A 19,775-nucleotide genomic window follows, 5' to 3' on the forward strand; every position below is an offset into this window, starting at 1 on the left:
CACAGTCCTCTGCTGTAGATGGGTAAAGCAGGATCTGAAGGGACATGTCCTACGTGTCTACAGCAGAACAGTGGCACCCCACCTACTCCTGCCCTAGCACGGACCCCAGGACTGGAGGTATCAGTTCAGTTCTGTCTTCCCAACCCGGGGCTGGACTAGGCCTGAATCCTCTTGGGCCCCAGAATCACTGCCTGGGTACAGATGAGGGGATAGGAGCGTGATTTAGATGCATGCCCTATCCCTGCCTTCTCCCTGCTTCCCTGGCCTCCCCTCACTAACAGTTGCTCTCATGTGCTGCCAGATGTCTGCCCTTCATCCACCCTCCAAGGCCAGCTAGGTCTTTTTTCTCCACCCGCACCCTGGGGCAGCCCCTGCAGAAACCGCCCGTTCTGGGGAACTTGGCCCAGGGGAAGCGGGAGGACACAGATGCAGGGTGTGGCAGGCGGGGCAGGGGGCAGGGCAGAGTGGGGAGCAGGTGTCCCACGTGCACACACCCCAGGACTGTGCTCTGGCTTTGGATCCCAGGCGGCTGGCCTTGTAGCACTCGGGCCCTGCAGGTCACCTTGCTCCCAGGGTGGCCCCTGAGCTGAGGAACCTGGGAGGTTGTGGGGAACAGAGGGGTGTTTACTTCACTCAGAGGAGCCCAGGAGACGGCAGCAGGATGGGCGGGCGCCCCTCGAGCCCCCTGGACAAACAGCAGCAGCAGCACCTGAAGGGTGAGTGAGGTGGGAAGGAGCCCGATGTTGGCAGGTGGGATTTAGGGCTGGGTTGTCAGCTACACACGATGTCCTGTTAATGTGAATTCTAGAAAAGCAATGAATACTTACTTTAGTATCAGTGTATCTCAAATTTTGCATGAGGGCATATTTGTGCTGAAAAAAAGTATTCCTTAGTTACCTGAAATTCAGATTTAACTGGTGTCATGTACTTTTATTTGGGTAAATGTGGTAATCCTACTTGGGGCATGGGTTCAGTTGTGGCGGGCGGGCGGGGAGGGTGGGGGAGCGGCATGGGGCCAGGAGGGAGGTGCCCCGAACCTGGCCAGATGTAGAATGATCCTCTCAGGCGGGCAGGGACCAATAGGCCCCTCTGTGTGGACCTCAGGGACTGAGTCACAGTTCTTTTGAGACAAAGAAGGGCCAGTGTCCTTCACACTCCGTACCTACAGCTGAGCACTCACTGTGTCACGCGCCCTGGGAATGTGAGGGGGCTCACAGAGAGACCAAGAAACAAGGTCAAGTTATCAGTACATGAATGGATTCAGTAAGCTACTCTGCAGAGTTTTGACATTTTTTTCTGTAGTGGCTTACACAAGATATTTATTCTCCCTCTTACAGAGGGTTAGAATCCCTGAAGAAGGAAATGGCAATGCCTGGGAAATCCCATGGACAGAGGAGCCTGGCGGGCTCCAGTCCACAGGGTTGCAAAAGAGTTGAACATGACCGAGTGAACAAGAACATAGAGGGGGATAGAGGAAGGCAGGCTGATGATAGACAACCCAGCTCCTCCCGTCTCATGGTTCCACCATGCGTGGCTTCTGTGCCTGAGGTCACCGCCTGGCCCAGAGTTGCTGCTCCAGCTCCAGTCATTAGATCCACATTCCAGTCTGCTCGGTGGATGTGTTATAGACACAGTCAAGTGCACACATCTTAGAAGAGCTAGAAGAACTTTAACACGTGTGTAATCACCTCCTAGATCAGGCTACAGGACACATCCATCAGCCCAGAAAGTCCCCTTGCGCTGGGTGAGGTTTTTAAAGATTTTGATAGTCTCCTCAGGTAAGGGGCACAAGGAAATTTTCGGATGCAATGATCTGTTCTTTATCTGTGATGATTTCACAGGCGTGCGCATATGTCAGGCTCATTAACATTTGTGATTTATACAATTAAGCTGTGTTGTACATCGGTTATAAATTAAGCCCGAGTCCCTTAATTCCCCTGCCCCCCACCAACTCCCCTGTGGATAAAAACAGGTCATGGAGGGTTACCAATGAATGGAATTGGAACCTGTCTTTCGGGGAGGCTTTGGGGTGTGGGTAGGAATCCATAAGTCACTTCTCTGCCTGTTTGGCCTCTACTTGGGCAGGTTGAGAGGACCTGATTCAGCCCCCTCACCATCCTCTCGTCCCTGCAGGCCAGGTGGACACCCTGCTGAGGAACTTCCTGCCTTGCTACCGCGGGCAGCTGGCGGCCTCGGTCCTGCGGCAAATCTCCAGAGAGCTGGGCCCCCAGGAGCCAGCCAGATGCCAACTGCTACATAGCAAAGTGGGTGCCGCAAGGGGGGAGGGGGCGCGGAGCAGGCAGGGCTGGGGAGGCCGCTTGTTTGAGGGTCCCTCTTCACATCTTTGCCCTTGCTGGAGCCACGACCTAGGGTGACTATTAAAAATTCATTCTTGGATTGCAATAATGACATTAGCAGCCACATAGATGAAGCTAGAGATTGTCATACAGAGTGAAGTCAGAGAAGGAGAAATATCGTATGACATCCGTTATATGTGCAATCTAAAAAGATGATATAAGTGAGCTTAGAAAACAGAAAGAGCCTCATAGACTTAGAAAAGGAACTTATGGTTGCCGGGGGAAGGATGGGGGAAGGGATAGTTGGGGAGTTTGGGATGAACAGGTACACACTGCTTTGTTTAAAATGGAAAACCAACAAGGGCCTGCTATATAGCGCAGGGAACTCTGCCCAGTGTTATGTGGCAGACTGGATGGGAGAGGAGTTTGGGGGCAGAAAGGATACAAGTGTGAAAAAGAAAAGATTCATCCTTTGAACAGACATTCACTAAGCGTCAGCTGCCTGCCACGTCCCTGGTTGGATGCTGGGGTGCAGGGTGGTGCTAAGTTGCTTCAGTTATGTTCGGCTCTTTGCGACCCCATGAACTGTAACCCACCAGGCCCCTCTGTCCATGGGATTCTCCAGGCAAGAGTACTGGAGTGGGTTGCCATGCTCTCTTGGGTATCTTCCCAACCCAGGGATCAAACCCACATCCCTTACATCTCCTGCGTTGGCAGGCAGGTTCTTTACCACTAGTGCCCCCTGGGAAGCCCCGCCAGGGAGGCTGGGGACACAATAGTAACTGAGAGAGACTTCCCTCTGCCCTCCGGGGCTCACAGTCTAATTGGGAGAAATGACAAGTTAGTTATCAAGTCAATGTATCATGATGCAGGATAACCCCTGATAGGTGCCAGGAAGACAAAATGAAAGGTGGTGTTGAGGGTGGGAAGCTGGGGTGTAGGAAGGCCCTTCTGAGCTGATATGTAAAGGATAAGACAGAGCCAGAGCATTCTGGAGCCCACATTGGAAGGTCATTTGGGGAGAGGGCATAGCCAATACCAAAGCTCTGAAGTTGGAAAAGGTGTGGCCTGGCTGAGTGCAGTTCCCAAAGGCACAGCATGCCCGTTGGACCCCCAGGCCTCTTCATGTGCCACCCTCCCTATTCCATCCCATACTTTGGCTGCTACTTCTTCCAAGAAGCCTTCCTTGATTACCATCACCCTTGCCTGAGTTGGGCACCTCCTCTGGAACCCCCCATCTGTCTGCTTCTCCAGCGCAGCTCCAGGGTCACAGGTCTGCCTCCTCCACTTGTCTGCTTTGTGGGACAGGGTTCAAGTCTTATTTCCCCTTCCCACGTGGTGCCTGCACCTAGTAGGGGCTCAGGAAGAGTATGTCGATGGAACGAAAGAGACTGGAGCTGCCCAGTCTCAGCTCCAAATGTCTTCAGAGCTGGACGATGGTGCTCAGGATCTCCATGTGCCCTGCCCAACTTACTACATCTTCACCAGCCTCAGAAGATGAGTCTTTGACTATTGAGGAAACCAAAGCACAGAGAGGTGAAGTGACCTGCCTGAGGTCACACTGCCAGCAAGAGGCAGAGGCGAGATTGGAACCCAGAGCCCACAGTCCTTATGACACTGGGTCATCTGTCCCAACTGGGGCTCTGAGATTTCCTCTTGGACACCCCATCTCCTAGCTGTGTCTGCCCTGGGATTGGGGCTCCGTGGTACTGTGGACACAGAGCCCACTCCCACCTGGGATGCCACCTGTCCCGCTTGGGGCACCACGGGGTCTGGGTGTTGCCCCCACCTGCACCTTCCACCACCTGTTGGTCCCAGCCACCTGGCCAGGGCACAGCTGATGTGGGGGTTCAAGCAGCATGGAGGAATCTCCTCTTGCTTCAGTTGGGACGTTTTCTTTAATATTTATTTTTATCTATTTGCATTAGGTATATCATTTCTATAATAACATTTTAACAATATTGCTGTGACAAATGTCAGACCTAGAAAGAGGAATGGAGAATCCTTTAACAAATATCTTAGTTCCCACTACTCTACCAAAGAATTAAAACATCACAAATGCTGGTCATTTAGTCATCAAATATTTACCGAGTGCCAACTATGCACCAGGCACCACTCTGGAGCCCAGTCGTGGAACAACACAATTCAGGTGGACAGGCAGTGAGATGAGCAATAAAGAAAACGAAACAAGTTAATGTCCCATCCTGCCTGAGGGAGGGGCCTGTGGACCAAGGCCTGGCCGTTTCTCATAAACTTAAACTAACACCTGTTCCATGATCTAGCAATCCCACCCGTATCAGTTAGCTATGCTGCGTAACAATACACTGCAAAATCACCCCTTCAAAAAACACACATTTATCAATTTATCTTTGACTGTGCTGGGTCTTCGTTGCAATGTGCAGGCCTTCTCTGCTTGCAGCAAGCAAGCAGGGGCTGCTCTTCAGTTGCCCCGCATGGGCTTCTCATCACAGTAGCTTTTCTTGTTGCAGGACGGGGGCTATTGGGTGTGCGGGCTTATTAGTTGCGACTTAAGGGCTCCAGAGCATGTGGGCTCAGAGTTGTCGTGCGCAGGCTTAGCTAGGCCATGGCATGGAATCTTCCCAGACCAGGGGTCAGACCCACGTCCCCTGCGTTGGCAGGCGGATTCTTTACCACTGGACCACCAGGGACATCCCAACACACATTCAGCATCTCAGTTACGGTGGGTCAGGAATCCAGACGGGGCTTCGCCAGGTCCTTTCTTTCAGTTTCTCAATCAAGGTGTTGGTCAGGGCTGGGGTCTCATCTGAAGCTCAAATGGGGGAGATCCCCTTGCAAGTAAGTTGGAGATAACAAAAGTGTCTGCCTCGATTCATATTTGGAAGTGAATGCTGTGAGCATGTGTGATAAAGAATAAAACATCACAACAGCAGCACCCAAGCACCTTGTACTTGGGGGCACCCAGCTCACAGCACGAGCTGTCCAGGGGATTTGGACACTGGAACACCATCAGATGCTTCTGATATCTGCCTGCCCATCCTCCCACAGAAGCTACCCCGCGTCCGTGAGCACCGAGGGCCCCTGGCCCAGCTGCGGGGCCACCCACCCCAGTGGCAGCCAAGCTTCTGTGTTCTGCGTGGGGATGGCCGCCTGGAGTGGTTCAGCCACAGGGAGGTGAGTGCGTGGCTTACAGTCCATCTACCTCTCCATCCCACCCTTCCCAGTGTGGGTTTGGGGTCCAGTTCCTAGCATAGCCCCGCTCCTTTCTTCAGTCATCAAATATGAATCAAGGTCATCTGTGTGCTTGGCCCCTGGATGGGCAACCATCTCCTGCTGTGCCAGGCGGGTAAACTGAGGCCCAGGCCAGGGTAGGGACTCACTTGTGGTCATCAGCAGAGTGAGGTTGAAACCATGCGAGGCCTTTGCATATCCCACCTGCATCCTGCTTCCCAGCTGGGGAATTCTTATCTCCCTGGGACTCAGTTTTCACCTCTGTGAAATGGGATGATGATGGTCTATGCCACATGGGGCTGTGAGGATTTGATGAGATAGTCCTCATATAGCACTACAGACTGGCCTAAGACACAGTGGGTACTGGGTGTTCCACTGTGGAGAAGGGCGGAGGGGTGGAGGCAGTGAGGTGGGTTAACCCCAAATCTTCCCCTGATCCCACGCTGGGACATAGAAGCCACCATTTAGATCTGTCCCAAGACAGTTCTTTGGATGCCTTTTGCAGGAATATGAAAATGGGGACCGTCCCCTGGGCTCCACGACCCTGACAGGGTACACAGTCCTGACTTCCCAACGTGAATATCTCTGCCTGTTGGATGCTCTCTGCCCAGACTCCTCAAGTAAGGCTCCTGGGGACCCCAAGAGCTGGCTTCTCTACTTTTGCACTGGTGATACTGGAGCCAGATCATTTTTTTCTGCAGTGAGGGCTGCCCACTGCACCATAGGATGTTAAATAGTATCCCTGGCCTCCACTCACCAGATGCCAATAGCACTCTGTATCCCAAATGTGACAATCAGATATAACTCCAGAAACTGCCAAGTGTCCTTAGGGGCAGTGTTGCCTCTGGGTGAGCACTCTGTCTCTTGGAAGAGAAACACCCACTCTTGTCAGAGTGAAGGAGTTAGGTCACTAAACCAGAATCAAAGCAGCAAAGGGTAAAAATGATAAAAATCTGGTGTCAGCAAGCATATGGAGAGATGGACAGTGGTGGGCAGGAAAACTACAGACTTCCATCTTCTTCCTCTTCCTGCCCCTCCAACCTCTCTTCCCCTCACCTCCCCTTCCTCCCCACTCCTCCTCCTTCTCTCTCTGAATAGTGTAAGGAGCAACATAAGTGGCTGGCATGCATCTGACTGAGGGCCTGCATCATCTCATTGACTCTGTCCAGGAGGCAGTCCCATCACTAATCACCCCATTTCATAGAAGGGGAAACTATGGCTTCGGACTACCATACCGTTAAGAGACAGAGCCAGAATTACACCCTTTGCTTCACTGCAGAGCTATTCTGCTGCTTAATGATGCAAAGATGTAGCAATGAAAACCATCTGCAGAAATGCTGATGATGTTGAAAAGATGGGAGTCCACCCAAATACTCATCCTTTGGGGTTGATTAAATAAACTGTGGCCTGACCCTTAGGAAAGAAATCTGTGCAGCCTCTGAATGTATCCCAGACATACACAGGAGCCAAAAGGCCAGTTATACATCAGAAAACTCCACCCTGTTAAAAAATGCATCCCATATAGCTTTGTGCAGATTTAAAAATCTGGAGTAATGTCTCCCAAACCGTTAACAGTTATTATCATCTCTGGAGGCTGTGATTAAAGGGCTGCATGATGAGGAATGTCCACTTCTTTCTGCATTATTGTATGTTACTGCAGTTTATATTTATCACTCTGAACAATCTGAACAAAACACTTAAGGATTTACGAGATCTCAATTTAATTAATCTGGGCTTCCCTGGTGTCTCCATTGGTGAAGAATTTGCCTGCAGTGCAAGAGACCACAGGCAGCCTAGGAGACCTGGGTTTGATCCCTGGGTAGGGAAGATCCCCTAGAGAAGGAAATGGCAACCCACTCCAGTATTCTTGCCTGGAAAATTCCATGCACGGAGGAACCTGGTGGGCTACAGTCCACAGGGTCACAAGAGTCAGACATAATTTAGCAACTAAATCACTGCCAATTTAATTAATTGAAATAAATTCACTCATTTTTGTCCTCCCAATTGTTCTAGGTCATTGGTGTCACTTTTTAGCTCATTTTACAGACAAGAAAACTGAGGGGTTTTTTTAGGGTGATGGAAATCTGTGCGAAGAGCTAGAAAATGGTTTGGCCAGGTATGAATCTGGGCCTAGCTGACTCCAGCACCCTCCAGCAAGCAGGACTCAGATCACATGCCAATTCAGACGGTTGTTGGTAGCTCCCCAGGCCGCTGTGTTGAGGAGAATGCTGAGGCGGATTATTAGTATCTGCCCTGGGCACACCTCCTCCTGGGACTGAGCTGGAATAAGGATCTTCTAAGTATTTCAGTATTCTTGCGAAAATTCCATGGACAGGGGAGCCTGGTGGGCTACAGTCCATGGGGTCGCAAAGAGTCGGACACGACTTGAGCAGTTGAGCTCACACGTGGAAGCATTTCATGGGGAATGAAGGGAAGGAATGAATGAAGATTCGAGCTTCCCTGTCTGATTTCAGGAGACCACACACAGGAAGAGCCTGATCCCCTCTTGGAAATGCCTGTTAGCTTCCCTCTGTTCCTGCAGCATCCCTTCCGCCAGCACCTCTGTTTCTCTGCAGCCACAGGGGAGGCGCAGCGTGCCTGGAGACTAGCCCTGCAGGGCGGCATCCGGCTTCGAGGCACAGGTGGGTCCTGGCAAAGGGCAGGCAGTGGTGGGGTGCAGAATCTGGGGTCAGATGGCTCTGCTCATGCTGGCTGTGGAATCCTCTCCAAGCCTCAGTTTCCTTATCTATAAAATGGATTGTGGGGAAGGACAGAGGGGAAACAGGCAATTATGCATGGCCAGGGCTGTGATGAGGACACAGGCCTGTGGGAGCTTAGCCTGGGGATCAGGGAGGGGAAGTCAGAGCTGGAGTCTCAAAAAGATGAGGGACCAGCCAGGTCAAGAAGAGGAACAGAACTGACACGTACAGTTGGGCAGGTTGTTGACTGAACAAATGTACTTCACTGGAGAGGCAATTGGAGACTGCCTTGCGACCTGGGTGGTGACTGCCTGCCTGTAGTAGATGTCTTTTCCTAAATGGCATCGGCATCGACAGGAATTTAAGCCAACTGCAGAAGATAGTGGAGGACAGAGGAATCTGGCATGCTACAGTTCACAAGGTCACAAAGAATCAGACACGACTGAGCATCTGAACAAAAAAACATAAAGCTCGCTTATGGGCTGATGATGGTCTTAGGGAGATGTGCTTCCTGCGGAGAGCAATTCTTTGTGCAAAGGTCTGGAAGTGGTTGACCTAGCTGTTTGAACCTGGCGAGGAGGTGGAGGGCTTCCTCCTGAAGTGATGGGGAGCCAGGCAGCCTGAGGAGAGTAGGGGAGGAATGCGTGGACACTTAGGAGTCGCCCCCTCAGTCCTGCAGCGAAGTCAAGCGCCGGCAGCCCGTGCCTTCCTAGATGCCATACGGCTCTACCGGCAACAACATGGCCAATTTAGCAACGACGACGTGACCCTAGGCTCCGACGCTGAGGTCAGTGCCGCACCAGGCCGCACCCGGGACCCCCAGGCCCCCTCTCGGCCCACTGAAGTACCCATGGTCACCTCTCCTGCAGGTGCTGACCTCGGTACTGATGCGGGAGCTACTGCCAGCGCTGCGAGCCCAGACCCTGCCCGGCCTGCGAGGAGCCGGCCGCTCCCGGGCCTGGGCCTGGACCAAGGTAGGCACAGGGTCGAGGAGGTGGAGTAGGGACGCTCGGGAGGCCAGGAGGGAGATAGGCGTCGGACTTGAGTGCCCAGTTTCTCTGCGCGTCTCTCTATGCCTGTCTCTGTCTCTCCGTCCCTCTCATCCCCGCCCCGTCTTGGCGGTCTACCGCGCCCCTGGCCCTTGTCGGGTCCCCTTGCTGGTCTGAGTAGCTCCTGGACGCCGTCCACGCTGCAGTCCTGGCTGGCGCCTCCGCGGGACTCCGCGCCTTCCAGCCCGAAAAGGACGAGCTGCTTGCGGCCCTGGAGAAGACAATCCGCCCAGATGTGGATCAGATGCTGCGGCTGCGGGCGCGCGTGGCTTCCAGGCTGAAGGGTGCGGTTGGGGGCGTGGCCAAGAGGGGCAGGGCTTGCGTGGGAGGGGCGGGGCTGGCAGCCGTAGAAAAAGAAGGGGAACTGGTTGGGTGTAAGGGTTGGGGGGCGATGATCTGGAACCCTGAGACCTAGCAGGGGCAGGGCCAGAAAAGGAAAGGGCGGGGCCGAAGTGGGAGAATGGACGTGGTTTTGAGGTTTAGGCTGAGGGTGGGGCGAGACAAGGGCTGAGTCAAGAGGAAGAGCTGGGCCGCGGGAAGGGGGAGAGCCAGGGACGCAGAGGGTGAGACTCCAGACCCTGACTGGGTGGGGAGATGGGCCGAGGCCTTGGCAGTAGCGGGTCTGACCTGGGATGAGGTTGTCCTGTCAAAGAGCGGAGATGGCTCCTACTCAGCACAGTAACAAAGAGAACTGGGTTTGAATCCGGACTCGGCCTCCTAGTGTGCGACTTTTGAGCTGATCCTCATCGCACTTGAAGCCTCATTTTTCTCATTTGTAAAACAGGATAGAGGAGGATGCTCAGAGTCTGCGCTCCCATCTTCCTCACCCCGTTGAGCAAATAGTCGCACACCTCCCCCCTCCCCTCTCCTATTTGCTGAGCACCTGGAGGAGATCCAGGCCAGTGTCTTCCGCTCGCAGCCGAGGTCCAGGGCCCCCTGGAGTCGTGCCTGCGCGGGAAGGTGGATGCGCAGCTGCCGCGGATCACACAGACGCTGCTGAGCACTGTGGAAGCCGAACTCGCGGCGGTGCGGACCCTCCTAACCCAGGGCATGGATCGCCTGTTCCGCCTCCTTCGTGGGAGTTCCTCCAGCACCCAGCTGCGGAAGGAGGTGAACTTCAGGGGCTCTGGTTCATCGGGCCTATGGGCAGTGTCTTAACTTTATGGAAGAGTCACGTGAACCTTGCATCTTTCTTGTTTGAAAATCCTCTTTTGAAAATCTCCGAACTTTCTCCTAGGCTGCGTTTTACTCAGGGTGGGCCACGATGGGCGGGGAGGAGTAAGACGACAAGATTAGCGAGTTAGTAACATTCATCTGGAGTCACCGGACCCGAAAACTCTTCCTCCTCCCATTCACTTGTTTGGCGACAGCCCACCCCATCTCCTGAGACAGAATTCTGCTCTATGCGGGTCAGCTCAGTTCTTCTGCTATGAAATGAGAGCATACTATATGCCAAGAAACATTCAACTCATTGTTGACCTTTAAAATGAAACAGCCAGTTATTTTACCAACAAAATATTTTAGGGAGAGAGAGAGACAGCCTCCACATTGTAATTTGGGACAGGCAAGCTAGGGCAAAACCATAGGCAAATCTCACAAAGGGGAGGCATGTTACTTTATAGAGAAAAAGGAGGAAGTTGGGAGCGGTGACTTTGAAGGAAAGCAGGAGTTCCGGATGTTGACACTTTCTCATTGGCTGAGTGGTGGTAGTTTCTCATTGGTTGGGGCTGTTGCTGGGTAAGGAGAAAATCTTCCTCCTGTGGGACTGGTGAAGCGGTAATTTTCTTCTCCCCCCTTTGGAGGGGAGGGCAGAGGGCAAGCAGTGGCAGTGCATGAGAGCTCTCCCTTTAGGGCTTAATGGCTTCATTTTATTTATTTATTTGGCCCAGCCACTCGACTTGTGGGATCTCAGTTCCCTGACCAGGGATTGAACCTGGGCCATGGCAGTGAAAGTGCGAAATCCTAACCACTAGACTGCCAGGGAACTCCCACAACTTCATTTTAAATGAGGTTTCCAGTATTCTTGCCTGGAGAATCCCATTGACAGAGGAGCCTGGGGAGCTACAGTCCATAGGGTCTCAAAGAGTCAGACAGGACTGAGTGACTAACACTAACACTCCCTTCATGAATCTTCACATCTCCATTTCATAGTCATCTCCCCCAGAAATTTTCCCTGGTCCTTTCTGCAGCTGCAGCTGCTTATGCTTCCCTCCTCATCTGAGCATTTACACACTACTATGGTTGTTCGTCTAAACTCTGTCTCCTCCAACTTTTGCGTGGGCAATTTGAGGGAAAATACCACTTTGGATTATTCCACTTCTGCAGCCCCAGGATCTAGCACACAGAGGACATCAGGTGATGGCATTGGTGGGACAAGGGCTGTGTGTGCCCATTTCCCCTCCGTCACGCCATCACCACAGTATCATTTTTTTCAAGTTTCACCATTTTATGTCCATCACTCCATACCTCACCTTTATTGTGGTGTGTTTTTTTTTTTTTTTTTGGTGACAGCTGAGTTGGGATGTGTTTCCAGTTGTGTTTCCCCTTCAGTGAATTGGCCATGAGGCTCTTGGTCCTGCTTTTCCACTGGTGGTGTTTTTCTTACCTGACTGTCATTGGAATGCAGGTGTACTCATTTGGGGAGATGCCATGGGACCCAGAGCTGATGCAGATTTGCTACCAGGAGGCCAAGAGGAGCCAGGGGCAGCTGGGGCAGCTGGCAGCGCTGTTTGGCTTCTTTGGAACACAGAGCCTAGTGTTTGGGGCCCAGGATCTCGCACAGCAGGTAAGGGTTAGTTGGAGGCTGGGAGGAGACGAGGCAAGGATGGCAGCCCCTACTTAACAGGTGCTACGTGTGTGCTGAGGAGACCACAATGACCCAGACAGACCTGAGCCTCCCTGGCCGGGCTCCCAGGGTCACGCAGACCTGAACTCGTGAGCAGGCAGTAACCACATCTGATGGACAGGGCTGTGACGGGGACACCTGAGGTGCTATGGGAACCCTGAGGGGGCACCTGATCCATCTCCAGGGTTGGGAGAGTTTCCAGGAGGAGAGGACTGCCAGGCTGGGGCAGCCATGGGGGGAATGGGAATAGGGTATATCCTGGGTGTAATGAACAGTGTCGTTAAGCCCTGGAAGGTGAGAGAGCTTGTCCACCTTTGGGAAAGTAAAGCAGTTTAGAGACATTGGGTTGTAGATTTCAAGAGTGGGCAACTATGTGAGAGATATGACAGAGAGGTGGGGAGGCAGGTGAATCAGGGCCTTGAGTAATGGGGCTGCAGGGACTGGGTTCTTTTCAAGGGCCATGGGAACCACAGCAAGTGTGTGAGCAGGAGAGGGGCATGAGCAAATTGCAAGTTTTTTAGAAAGCCCTGCCTGCCATGGCGGGGTGGGCAGTGGCTGTCGGTGGCAGGATTGGAAGCAAGGAGGTCTGAACCAGAGCAGGTTGGTGGAGAGAAGCCAGGGGTTTTGAAGGCCAAGGGGATGGGACCTGCTAATGGACGTGGTAAGTGAGAGAGACAGAGGTTGAGAAGACCCAGTTCTGCCTGGCCCGGTTGTTCGGTTTGCATACTGCACAAGAGAGCTCAGTCATGAAGCCTGGACTCTGGACAACTCTCTGCTCCCCATGCTGGGCCTCCTGGCACTGACTGGATGAGGCTTAGGTCCTGAGAGGAAGAGAGTGCTATATTTTTCCTTTTTAAAATTGTATTTTTAAATATTTATTTATTTGGCAGTTCCCAGTCTTAGTTTTGGACTCAGGATCCTTAGTTGCAGCACATGGGAATCTTCAGTTGTGCCATGCCAACTCTTAGTTGCCTCATTTGGGACCTAGTTCCCTTATCAGGGATCAGACCAGGCCTCCTGCATTGGGAGTTCGGAGTCTTAGCCACTGAACCACCAAGGGAAGTCTCAAGGGTACTGTATCTTGGGACAAGAAGGAGCCTGGGGGGAGGTAGCTGGTCAGGGCAGGCTGGATACTGAGAAGGGTTCAACTGAGCAGGCGCAGGGCCCAGAAAGAGCATGGATTTCCAAGGCTCATCTCAGCATCTCCTCCCACAGCTCATGGCTGACGCCGTGACCACCTTCCTACAGCTGGCTGACCAGTGTCTGACCACGACTCTGGACTGCGACCAGGCCACCCAGCAGCTGGAGAAAGTCAGGGGGCGCATGCTGAAGGTGAGGTCTGCGAGGAGGGCATGGCAATGGGCCTGACTGTTCAGGTGGTTGGGGGACCAGCTGCTGTGTGTGTCATGCAGAAATTCCAGTCGGATAGCAGCTTGGCACGGAGGAGGTTCATCCACAGCTGGCTGCTCTGCATCTTCCTGCCCTTTGTGTTGGGCCAGCTGGAGTCGAGCTGCAAAGCGGTGAGCTAATGGGGGACAGGCCCTATAGAACAACCAAGCATCATAGAGCCACCCTGATGCTTAAAGACTTCGGTTCCCTGAGCCCTGAGGCTGGGTCAGATGGCTCCTCTGGGCTTCCATAATGTTCTCTGCTTCTCCCATGACATGGGAGATGTCTGCCATTTGAGAGCTGGCATGGGGTCCCATGTATCACATATCAGCAGGTGATACAGGCTTCAGAGAAAGGAGGAAGCAGAGAGGGAGTGTGTGTTGGTGGAGGGTTCTGAGTGGTTAGGAGGCTCTCTTTGAGAAGATGATGCTTGAGAAGCAGTGAACTAAAGGCATGAGGCATATCAGGGAAAGGGTGTTTTTTGCATATGCATAGGTCCTGAGGTAGATCTGTTTCTGGTATGCTGGAAAACGGTGAAAAGGCGAGTGTGGTTGGAGCTTGGCGAGCCAGCAGGTGGGAAGTAGACAAGGGAAGAGGTCACAGGCACCTGGCTACGCACGGCTTAGGGACACTGGAAAGTGGTCTGCAGCAGGGGTCAGGCAGGAAGTGGCTGTGAAGGGACCCAGCAGGAAAACCTATCCTGTTCCCACTGAGGTGTGATGTGCTTTGTTTCACCAATCCCCACAACAACCAAGGGAATAATGAGTCAAGGAGTCCATTTTAAAGATGAGCAGACTGAGGCCCAAATTTCCCTGGCTAATCAATGGACATGAGTTTGAGTAAACTCTGGGAGTTGGTGATGGACAAGGGAAGCCTGCGGTGCTGCAGTCCATGGGGTCACAAAGAGTCAGACACGACTGAGCAACTGAACTGAACTGAATCAGTGACAAAGCTGGGGAAGGAGTCCATTTTAAAGATGAGGAGACTGAGGCCCAAATTTCACTGACTAATCAGTGACACAGCTGGGGCTGGAACCGATGTCACACACAGCCCACTCCTCTAGCTCACCCCCTCACCTGCTTTGGTTCTAGAAGCTGCTTAAGTTTGAAGGGGACGTCCTTGCTGTGGGCAGCCCTGCCCTGACCATCGAGGGGATTTACGAGGATGTTGTCCGGGCTTTCCTGCTCCAGAGGATCAATCGAGGTGAGCCCCTACCCCTACAGCTCAGGGGAGCCTGGTGACTCCTTGCTGCATCTATTGAGCCCTACCAGCGTCCCCATTGCCTCTCACTTCCTGTGAACACTAGCCTTTTGACTCAGGGCCAGGACTGGGAAAGAAGATATCTGGGGTGGGAGAGCCTATAAGGACAGTGATGGAAGTTCCCTGAAGGAGGGGGCACTGGAGTGGGGCTGTGAGGGATGTGTAGGAGTTCTTAGGCTGAAAGGAAGGAGGGAAAATTTAAAAACTTGGGATACATATTTACATTTATTCATTCAAATAACCTCTCCCTGTTTTATTCTGAGCTGGCATTGAGGCCCCAAGTGTACGTGGACTTGAGAGTAGGCCTCTCAGGATTTCCTGGGCTGGGAAGAGGCTCCTGAACAGTCTCTTCTCCCTCCTGCCTTGTCGCTTCCTTCTTGACCCAATGCCTGTGACTGCTGAGACATGTGTACTCACAGGGTAATGAGCAGTGTGTAATGGTTATTCAGGGAATGCCACAGCTGACACAGAAGGAAGGAGAGGAGGCTGGAGGCTGGAGGCTGTCTGGGAAGATGTGCAGGGCCTAGCCTGACAGGTAGAGGAGTTTAGACATTTCGTGGCAGGCAATAGAGAGCCATGGTGAGTGTGTGAGCAGAGGGCAACAGAGGCCAGACTGGAAGTTAGAGAGGAGGCTGAGGACCTGGACCTGGGAGCAAACGATGGACTTGAGCAGGGGCAGAAACCAAGGGGACAGAGCCCAGGCATGAGGAAGAAGCAGAAATCAGAGGCTGTTGTTGGCCTTGGGTGTTACTAGGTACATGGGAGGGACCACAACCCTGGAAGTGGTGTGGATAGACTGTAGAGGCGTCCCAAAGGGCCTGGATTTGAAGGACACAAAGAAGAAAGGGGATTTCCCTGGCAGTCCAGTGGTTAAGAATCTGCCTGCCAGTCTAGGGACACAGGTTCCGTCCCTGGTCTGGGAACTAAGATCCCATGTGCCTCAGGGCAACTAAGCCCCTGCTCTGCAACTACTGAAGCGCATGTGCCCTAGAGCCTGTGCTCTGGGACAAGGGAAGCCCCTGCAGGTGGAGAGTAGCCCCCACCCGCTGCAACTAGAGAAAGGCCCACGCAGCAACAGAGGCCCAGTGCAGCCTTTAAAAAAGACAAATACAATTCAATGCATATATATGTATATGTATTTAAAAAAAAAAAAAAAGAGTAAGAAGGGATTCAGAAAGAGCAGTCAGAGTTAGCAAAATTCTGGGAGCCAGGAAGTAAGGGTGAGAAGAAACTCAGAGAATCTCAGAGGAGAAACTCAGAGATAGCAAAGTTCTGGGAGCCAGGAAGTAAGGGTGAGAAACTTCCTTGTTCTGTGCATGGCCAAACAAAAAGAACCCAGTTATCTTAGAACAGGGGACATTTTAAATGGAAAAAGTTTTTAGAAAACAAGTTTCTGTTCCTAGAAGCTTTACATGTCATGTGGGTGGGGTATGGTGGGTGGTTGGGGGCAGGGTTTCCACCCTGAACTGATTTGTGACGTCTGTTTGAGGTGCTGTGCTGAAAGGTGGAGTAGGTCGCATTCAGGCTCAGTGAGGGTGTGAGGGTTGGCTAGCAGTGTCTGCCATGGATACAGGTGTGGGCATAGGTTCGTCTGAGCCCTTCCCTTAGGGCTCCTGGTTGAGACACATCCCCCATCCTTTGCCCTCTTGTGGCCTCCCTGGGAAAATTCATGGAAGCCCTGGGATTCTGGGGTTTATCCACGTGGGCCCAGGGGTTTCTATTTTATTTTAGAATTGAAAAAGGCCCTTGGGGCCAGAAACATGTCCTGCATTCTGGATGACTGCTCAGAGGAGCCATGGGACCAGGCAGAAACAGGTGAGGTTCTTGACCCATGCCAGTGAATTGCTGGGGGTCAGGCAGGGGGTCTCCAGGGGGGTTGTGAGTGTGGGTTCTTGGATGGAGCAGCATGCACCTTGTCTGCTGACTTGGCCAGGTGGCCAGGCTCATAGTGAGCTAGGGCAATGGCAAGCCACAGAGTGTACCTAAGTGATAGAGGTATCCTCTGACATGCATATGAATTTGTGTCCCATTTCTTCTTGTCAGGACTCTATAGGGCCTCTCCCAGCAGCTACTGGTTCCCAGCACTGGTGGGGAAGATAGTGGTGATGGGAGTTTTGAGTTCACTTCGAACAATGCAAGGAACTGTGTTCAGGGCTGGGGCAGCCTGGCCTCCTACTATAGGACCCGACAGCAAGCTCCATGTTGGAACAGTAAATGCGTGTAGGGCAAGAATTCCCTGAAATTGGACAGAAAACAGCTGGTCCAGCTGGAAGCTGACCAATGGGCAAGATGTTTATAATCTGGGTGCTCAGAGCCCAGGGTGGATGTAGGGATTCTGGAGTGGCTCACAGCTTCTCAACTCCCTTGGGTATCACTGTTTTGAGAGCTTTGTGAATCCACCCAGCTACGTGGCTCCCACATTCTTTACCCACAGAAACTGTGAGATAATAAATGTAGTTTTCAGTGGCTAACTTTTGAGGTCCTTTGTTATGTGGCAGTAGCTAAGACACATCCCAGCTGATCTGGGGTAGCATCTCAGAGTCAATCGAATTTCTCAGGTAGCTCAGTGGGTAGAGAATCTGTCTGCAATGCAGGAGACGCAGGAGATATGGGTTCAATCCCTGGGTCAGGAAGATCCTCTGGAGGAGGGCATGGCAACCCACTCCAGTATTCACGCCTGGGAAATCCCATGGACAGAGGAGCCTGACAGGCTATAGTCCATAGGGTTGCAAAGAGTTGGACATGACTGAAGTGACTGAGCTCAGGGTCATTTCTCAACAGATTTAAATGTCTACTAGTGGCATTTCTGAGTCAAAACATATATACCATTTCAAGGCTTATTATGACCCCCACACCTTCACCTTACTCCTCTCCGGCAAGGCTGTGCCTTTTAATGAACTGAGTCAATTGCTGCAGATAAACTGATGAATATTCACACTCGCTGGGATGGATGAAGATTGGACAATTTTTAAATGATTAAAATTATCCTGAAATGTCAGAATATTTGGGGATTTGCAACTAGGATGAGGAAATGTGTATGGGCTTCTTAACCTATTGTTGTTCAGTTGCTCAGTTGTGTCTGATTCTTTGCGACCTCATGGACTGCAGCATGTGAGGCTTCCCTGTCCTTCACCATCTCCCAGAGCTTGCTCAAACTCATGTCCATTGAGTCAGTGATGCCATCCAACCATCTTGTCCTCTGTTGTCCCCTTCTCTTCCTGCCTTCAACGTTTCCCAGCATCAATTTAACCAGAATCTAATTGATGATGGGATTTTGCTTCTAGTCCTTTGCACTGATAGCTAATGCCACTGTGAATGACCTTTCATGTACTTTTCATGCAAGTGGGTAAATCCCCCAAGGTGAAATCTCAGGGTTTAGAGCATATATGTTTGTCATTTCAGTAGCAGTTTCCAGAGTGTTCTCCATCAAGGTGGTCGCATCTGGTACCCCCTCACCTGGAGGTGGACTATTTCCCCACAGGCTGTCAGCTGACTTGGGATTTCTCAGATCTTCTGGGTGAAAAATGTCTCAGCATCATTTCAATGAACATATCTTATTGGGAATGAGGTGGAGAGTCTTTTCATGTGTTTAGGAGCCTCTCTGTGAAACTCTGTTTCTCTTGGTGGCCCACGTACGTATCTTCTGGGTGCTTTTACATTTCTGTTAAGCTTTTCTCACTAAGCTTCCATTTCCTAGGTATCTATTATATGCCAGGCACCTGATATGTCCAAATGTTTTGGCATCATTACGATACTTTTCCATTTTACAGATGTAGAAACTGAGGCTCCGAGAGGGACTTGCTCCAGGCAACCAGGCCCCAGCACCGAGGTCTAGCCACTATGCCCACAGCCTCCTCCGGGGACATTCCAGCGCTGAAGCTCTGCCCACACTTATCATCATTCTCAGCAGATAAATGTCTACTTGTGGAATTTCTGAGTCAAAACATATGTACCATTTCAAGGCTTATTATGACCCCTACTCCTCTCCAGAAAGGCTGTGCCTTTTATTAACACTCCCACCAACAATATTTGTGCATATTCTCCTTTCCAAACACTGGAACTTTTCATAAAAGAAAGACTGCCAATCTGATAGACACACACAGATTGCATTGTTTAAATTTCTTTGATGACTATGTGCATGCATGCTAAGTCATTCGGTTGTGTCTGACTCTTTCTGACCCTTTGGACTGTAGCCCATCAGCCTCTTCTGTCCATGGGATTCTCCAGGCAGGAATCTTCGAGTGGGTTGCCATTTCCTTCTCCAGGGGATCCTCCCAACCAAGGGATGGAACCCTTATCTCTTACGTCTCCTGAAGTGGGAGGGGGGTTCTTTACCACTAGCTAGAAGGCACTAGCGACCCACTCCAATACTCTTGCCTGGAAAATCCCATGGATGGAGGAGCCTGGTAGGCTGCAGTCCATGGGGTCTCGAAGAGTCGGACATGACACTTTCACTTTTCACTTTCATGCATTGGAGAAGGAAATGGCAACCCACTCCAGTGTTCTTGCCTGGAGAATCCCAGGGATAGGAGCCTGGTGGGCTGCCGTCTATGGGGTCGCACAGAGTCAGACACGACTGACGTGACTTTGCAGCAGCAGCAGCGTCACCTAAAAATATCTCTACTGACCATTTATATGTTTGTGTGTTTTTATGTTTTGCTTTGTTTTAGTGAGTTGCCTGTTCAGAGCTTTTACCTACTTTTATCTTCAGGAGAGTTCATCTTTTTCTTATTGATCTCTAATAACTCTTTATATATTAAGGATATTAACAGTTTTGTGATACAAGCTATAGATTTTTTTTCCCCTCAGCTTGCTATGTGCCTTTGGAATTGTTTACTTGCTCCAAATCTTAACTTAGATTCAAGTTTCCCAACTGACAGTAGAGGTTTTACTGGTTTCCCCCTGCCTGCCAGAAGCCATCAGTCCACTGGAGGTTGGCAGCTTCTGCACATCACAAGCCTTCCAGCTGCTTCCGGCACCAGTCCCAAGAGGGATTTCCCCAATGTTTTTCTCAGTTCAGCTTTCA

At 51.6% G+C, this 19,775-nt stretch overlaps 1 protein-coding gene and 1 non-coding gene across 2 annotated transcripts; one reads left to right on the forward strand and one right to left on the reverse strand.

Moving 5' to 3' along the window:
- On the forward strand, positions 647-18,847 carry FAM129C (family with sequence similarity 129 member C). Its single transcript, XM_018051388.1, has 15 exons — positions 647-716; positions 2,134-2,264; positions 5,325-5,450; positions 6,013-6,127; positions 7,982-8,149; positions 8,878-8,993; positions 9,076-9,180; positions 9,377-9,539; positions 10,175-10,365; positions 11,882-12,040; positions 13,316-13,432; positions 13,513-13,620; positions 14,581-14,692; positions 16,481-16,564; positions 18,520-18,847. The coding sequence occupies exons 1-15, from the start codon at positions 662-664 to the stop codon at positions 18,582-18,584; spliced, it is 1,815 nt and encodes a 604-aa protein (XP_017906877.1). The 5' UTR covers positions 647-661; the 3' UTR covers positions 18,585-18,847.
- Positions 11,168-11,239, reverse strand: TRNAE-UUC. Its single transcript has one exon. It is a non-coding gene; the product is annotated as a tRNA-Glu (tRNA).

This window comes from Capra hircus, chromosome 7 (assembly GCF_001704415.2).
Source record: "Capra hircus breed San Clemente chromosome 7, ASM170441v1, whole genome shotgun sequence".
Taxonomy (NCBI): Eukaryota; Metazoa; Chordata; class Mammalia; order Artiodactyla; family Bovidae; genus Capra; species Capra hircus.

Bases quoted from the DNA above. Each gene is read 5' to 3' on its own strand.
- FAM129C (XM_018051388.1), top strand. From the start codon at position 662: ATGGGCGGGCGCCCCTCGAGCCCCCTGGACAAACAGCAGCAGCAGCAC. The intron at 717-2,133 runs GTGAGTGAGGTG...TCGTCCCTGCAG, and splicing joins GCAGCAGCAGCACCTGAAGG to GCCAGGTGGACACCCTGCTG. The intron at 9,181-9,376 runs GTAGGCACAGGG...TGGTCTGAGTAG, and splicing joins GGGCCTGGGCCTGGACCAAG to CTCCTGGACGCCGTCCACGC.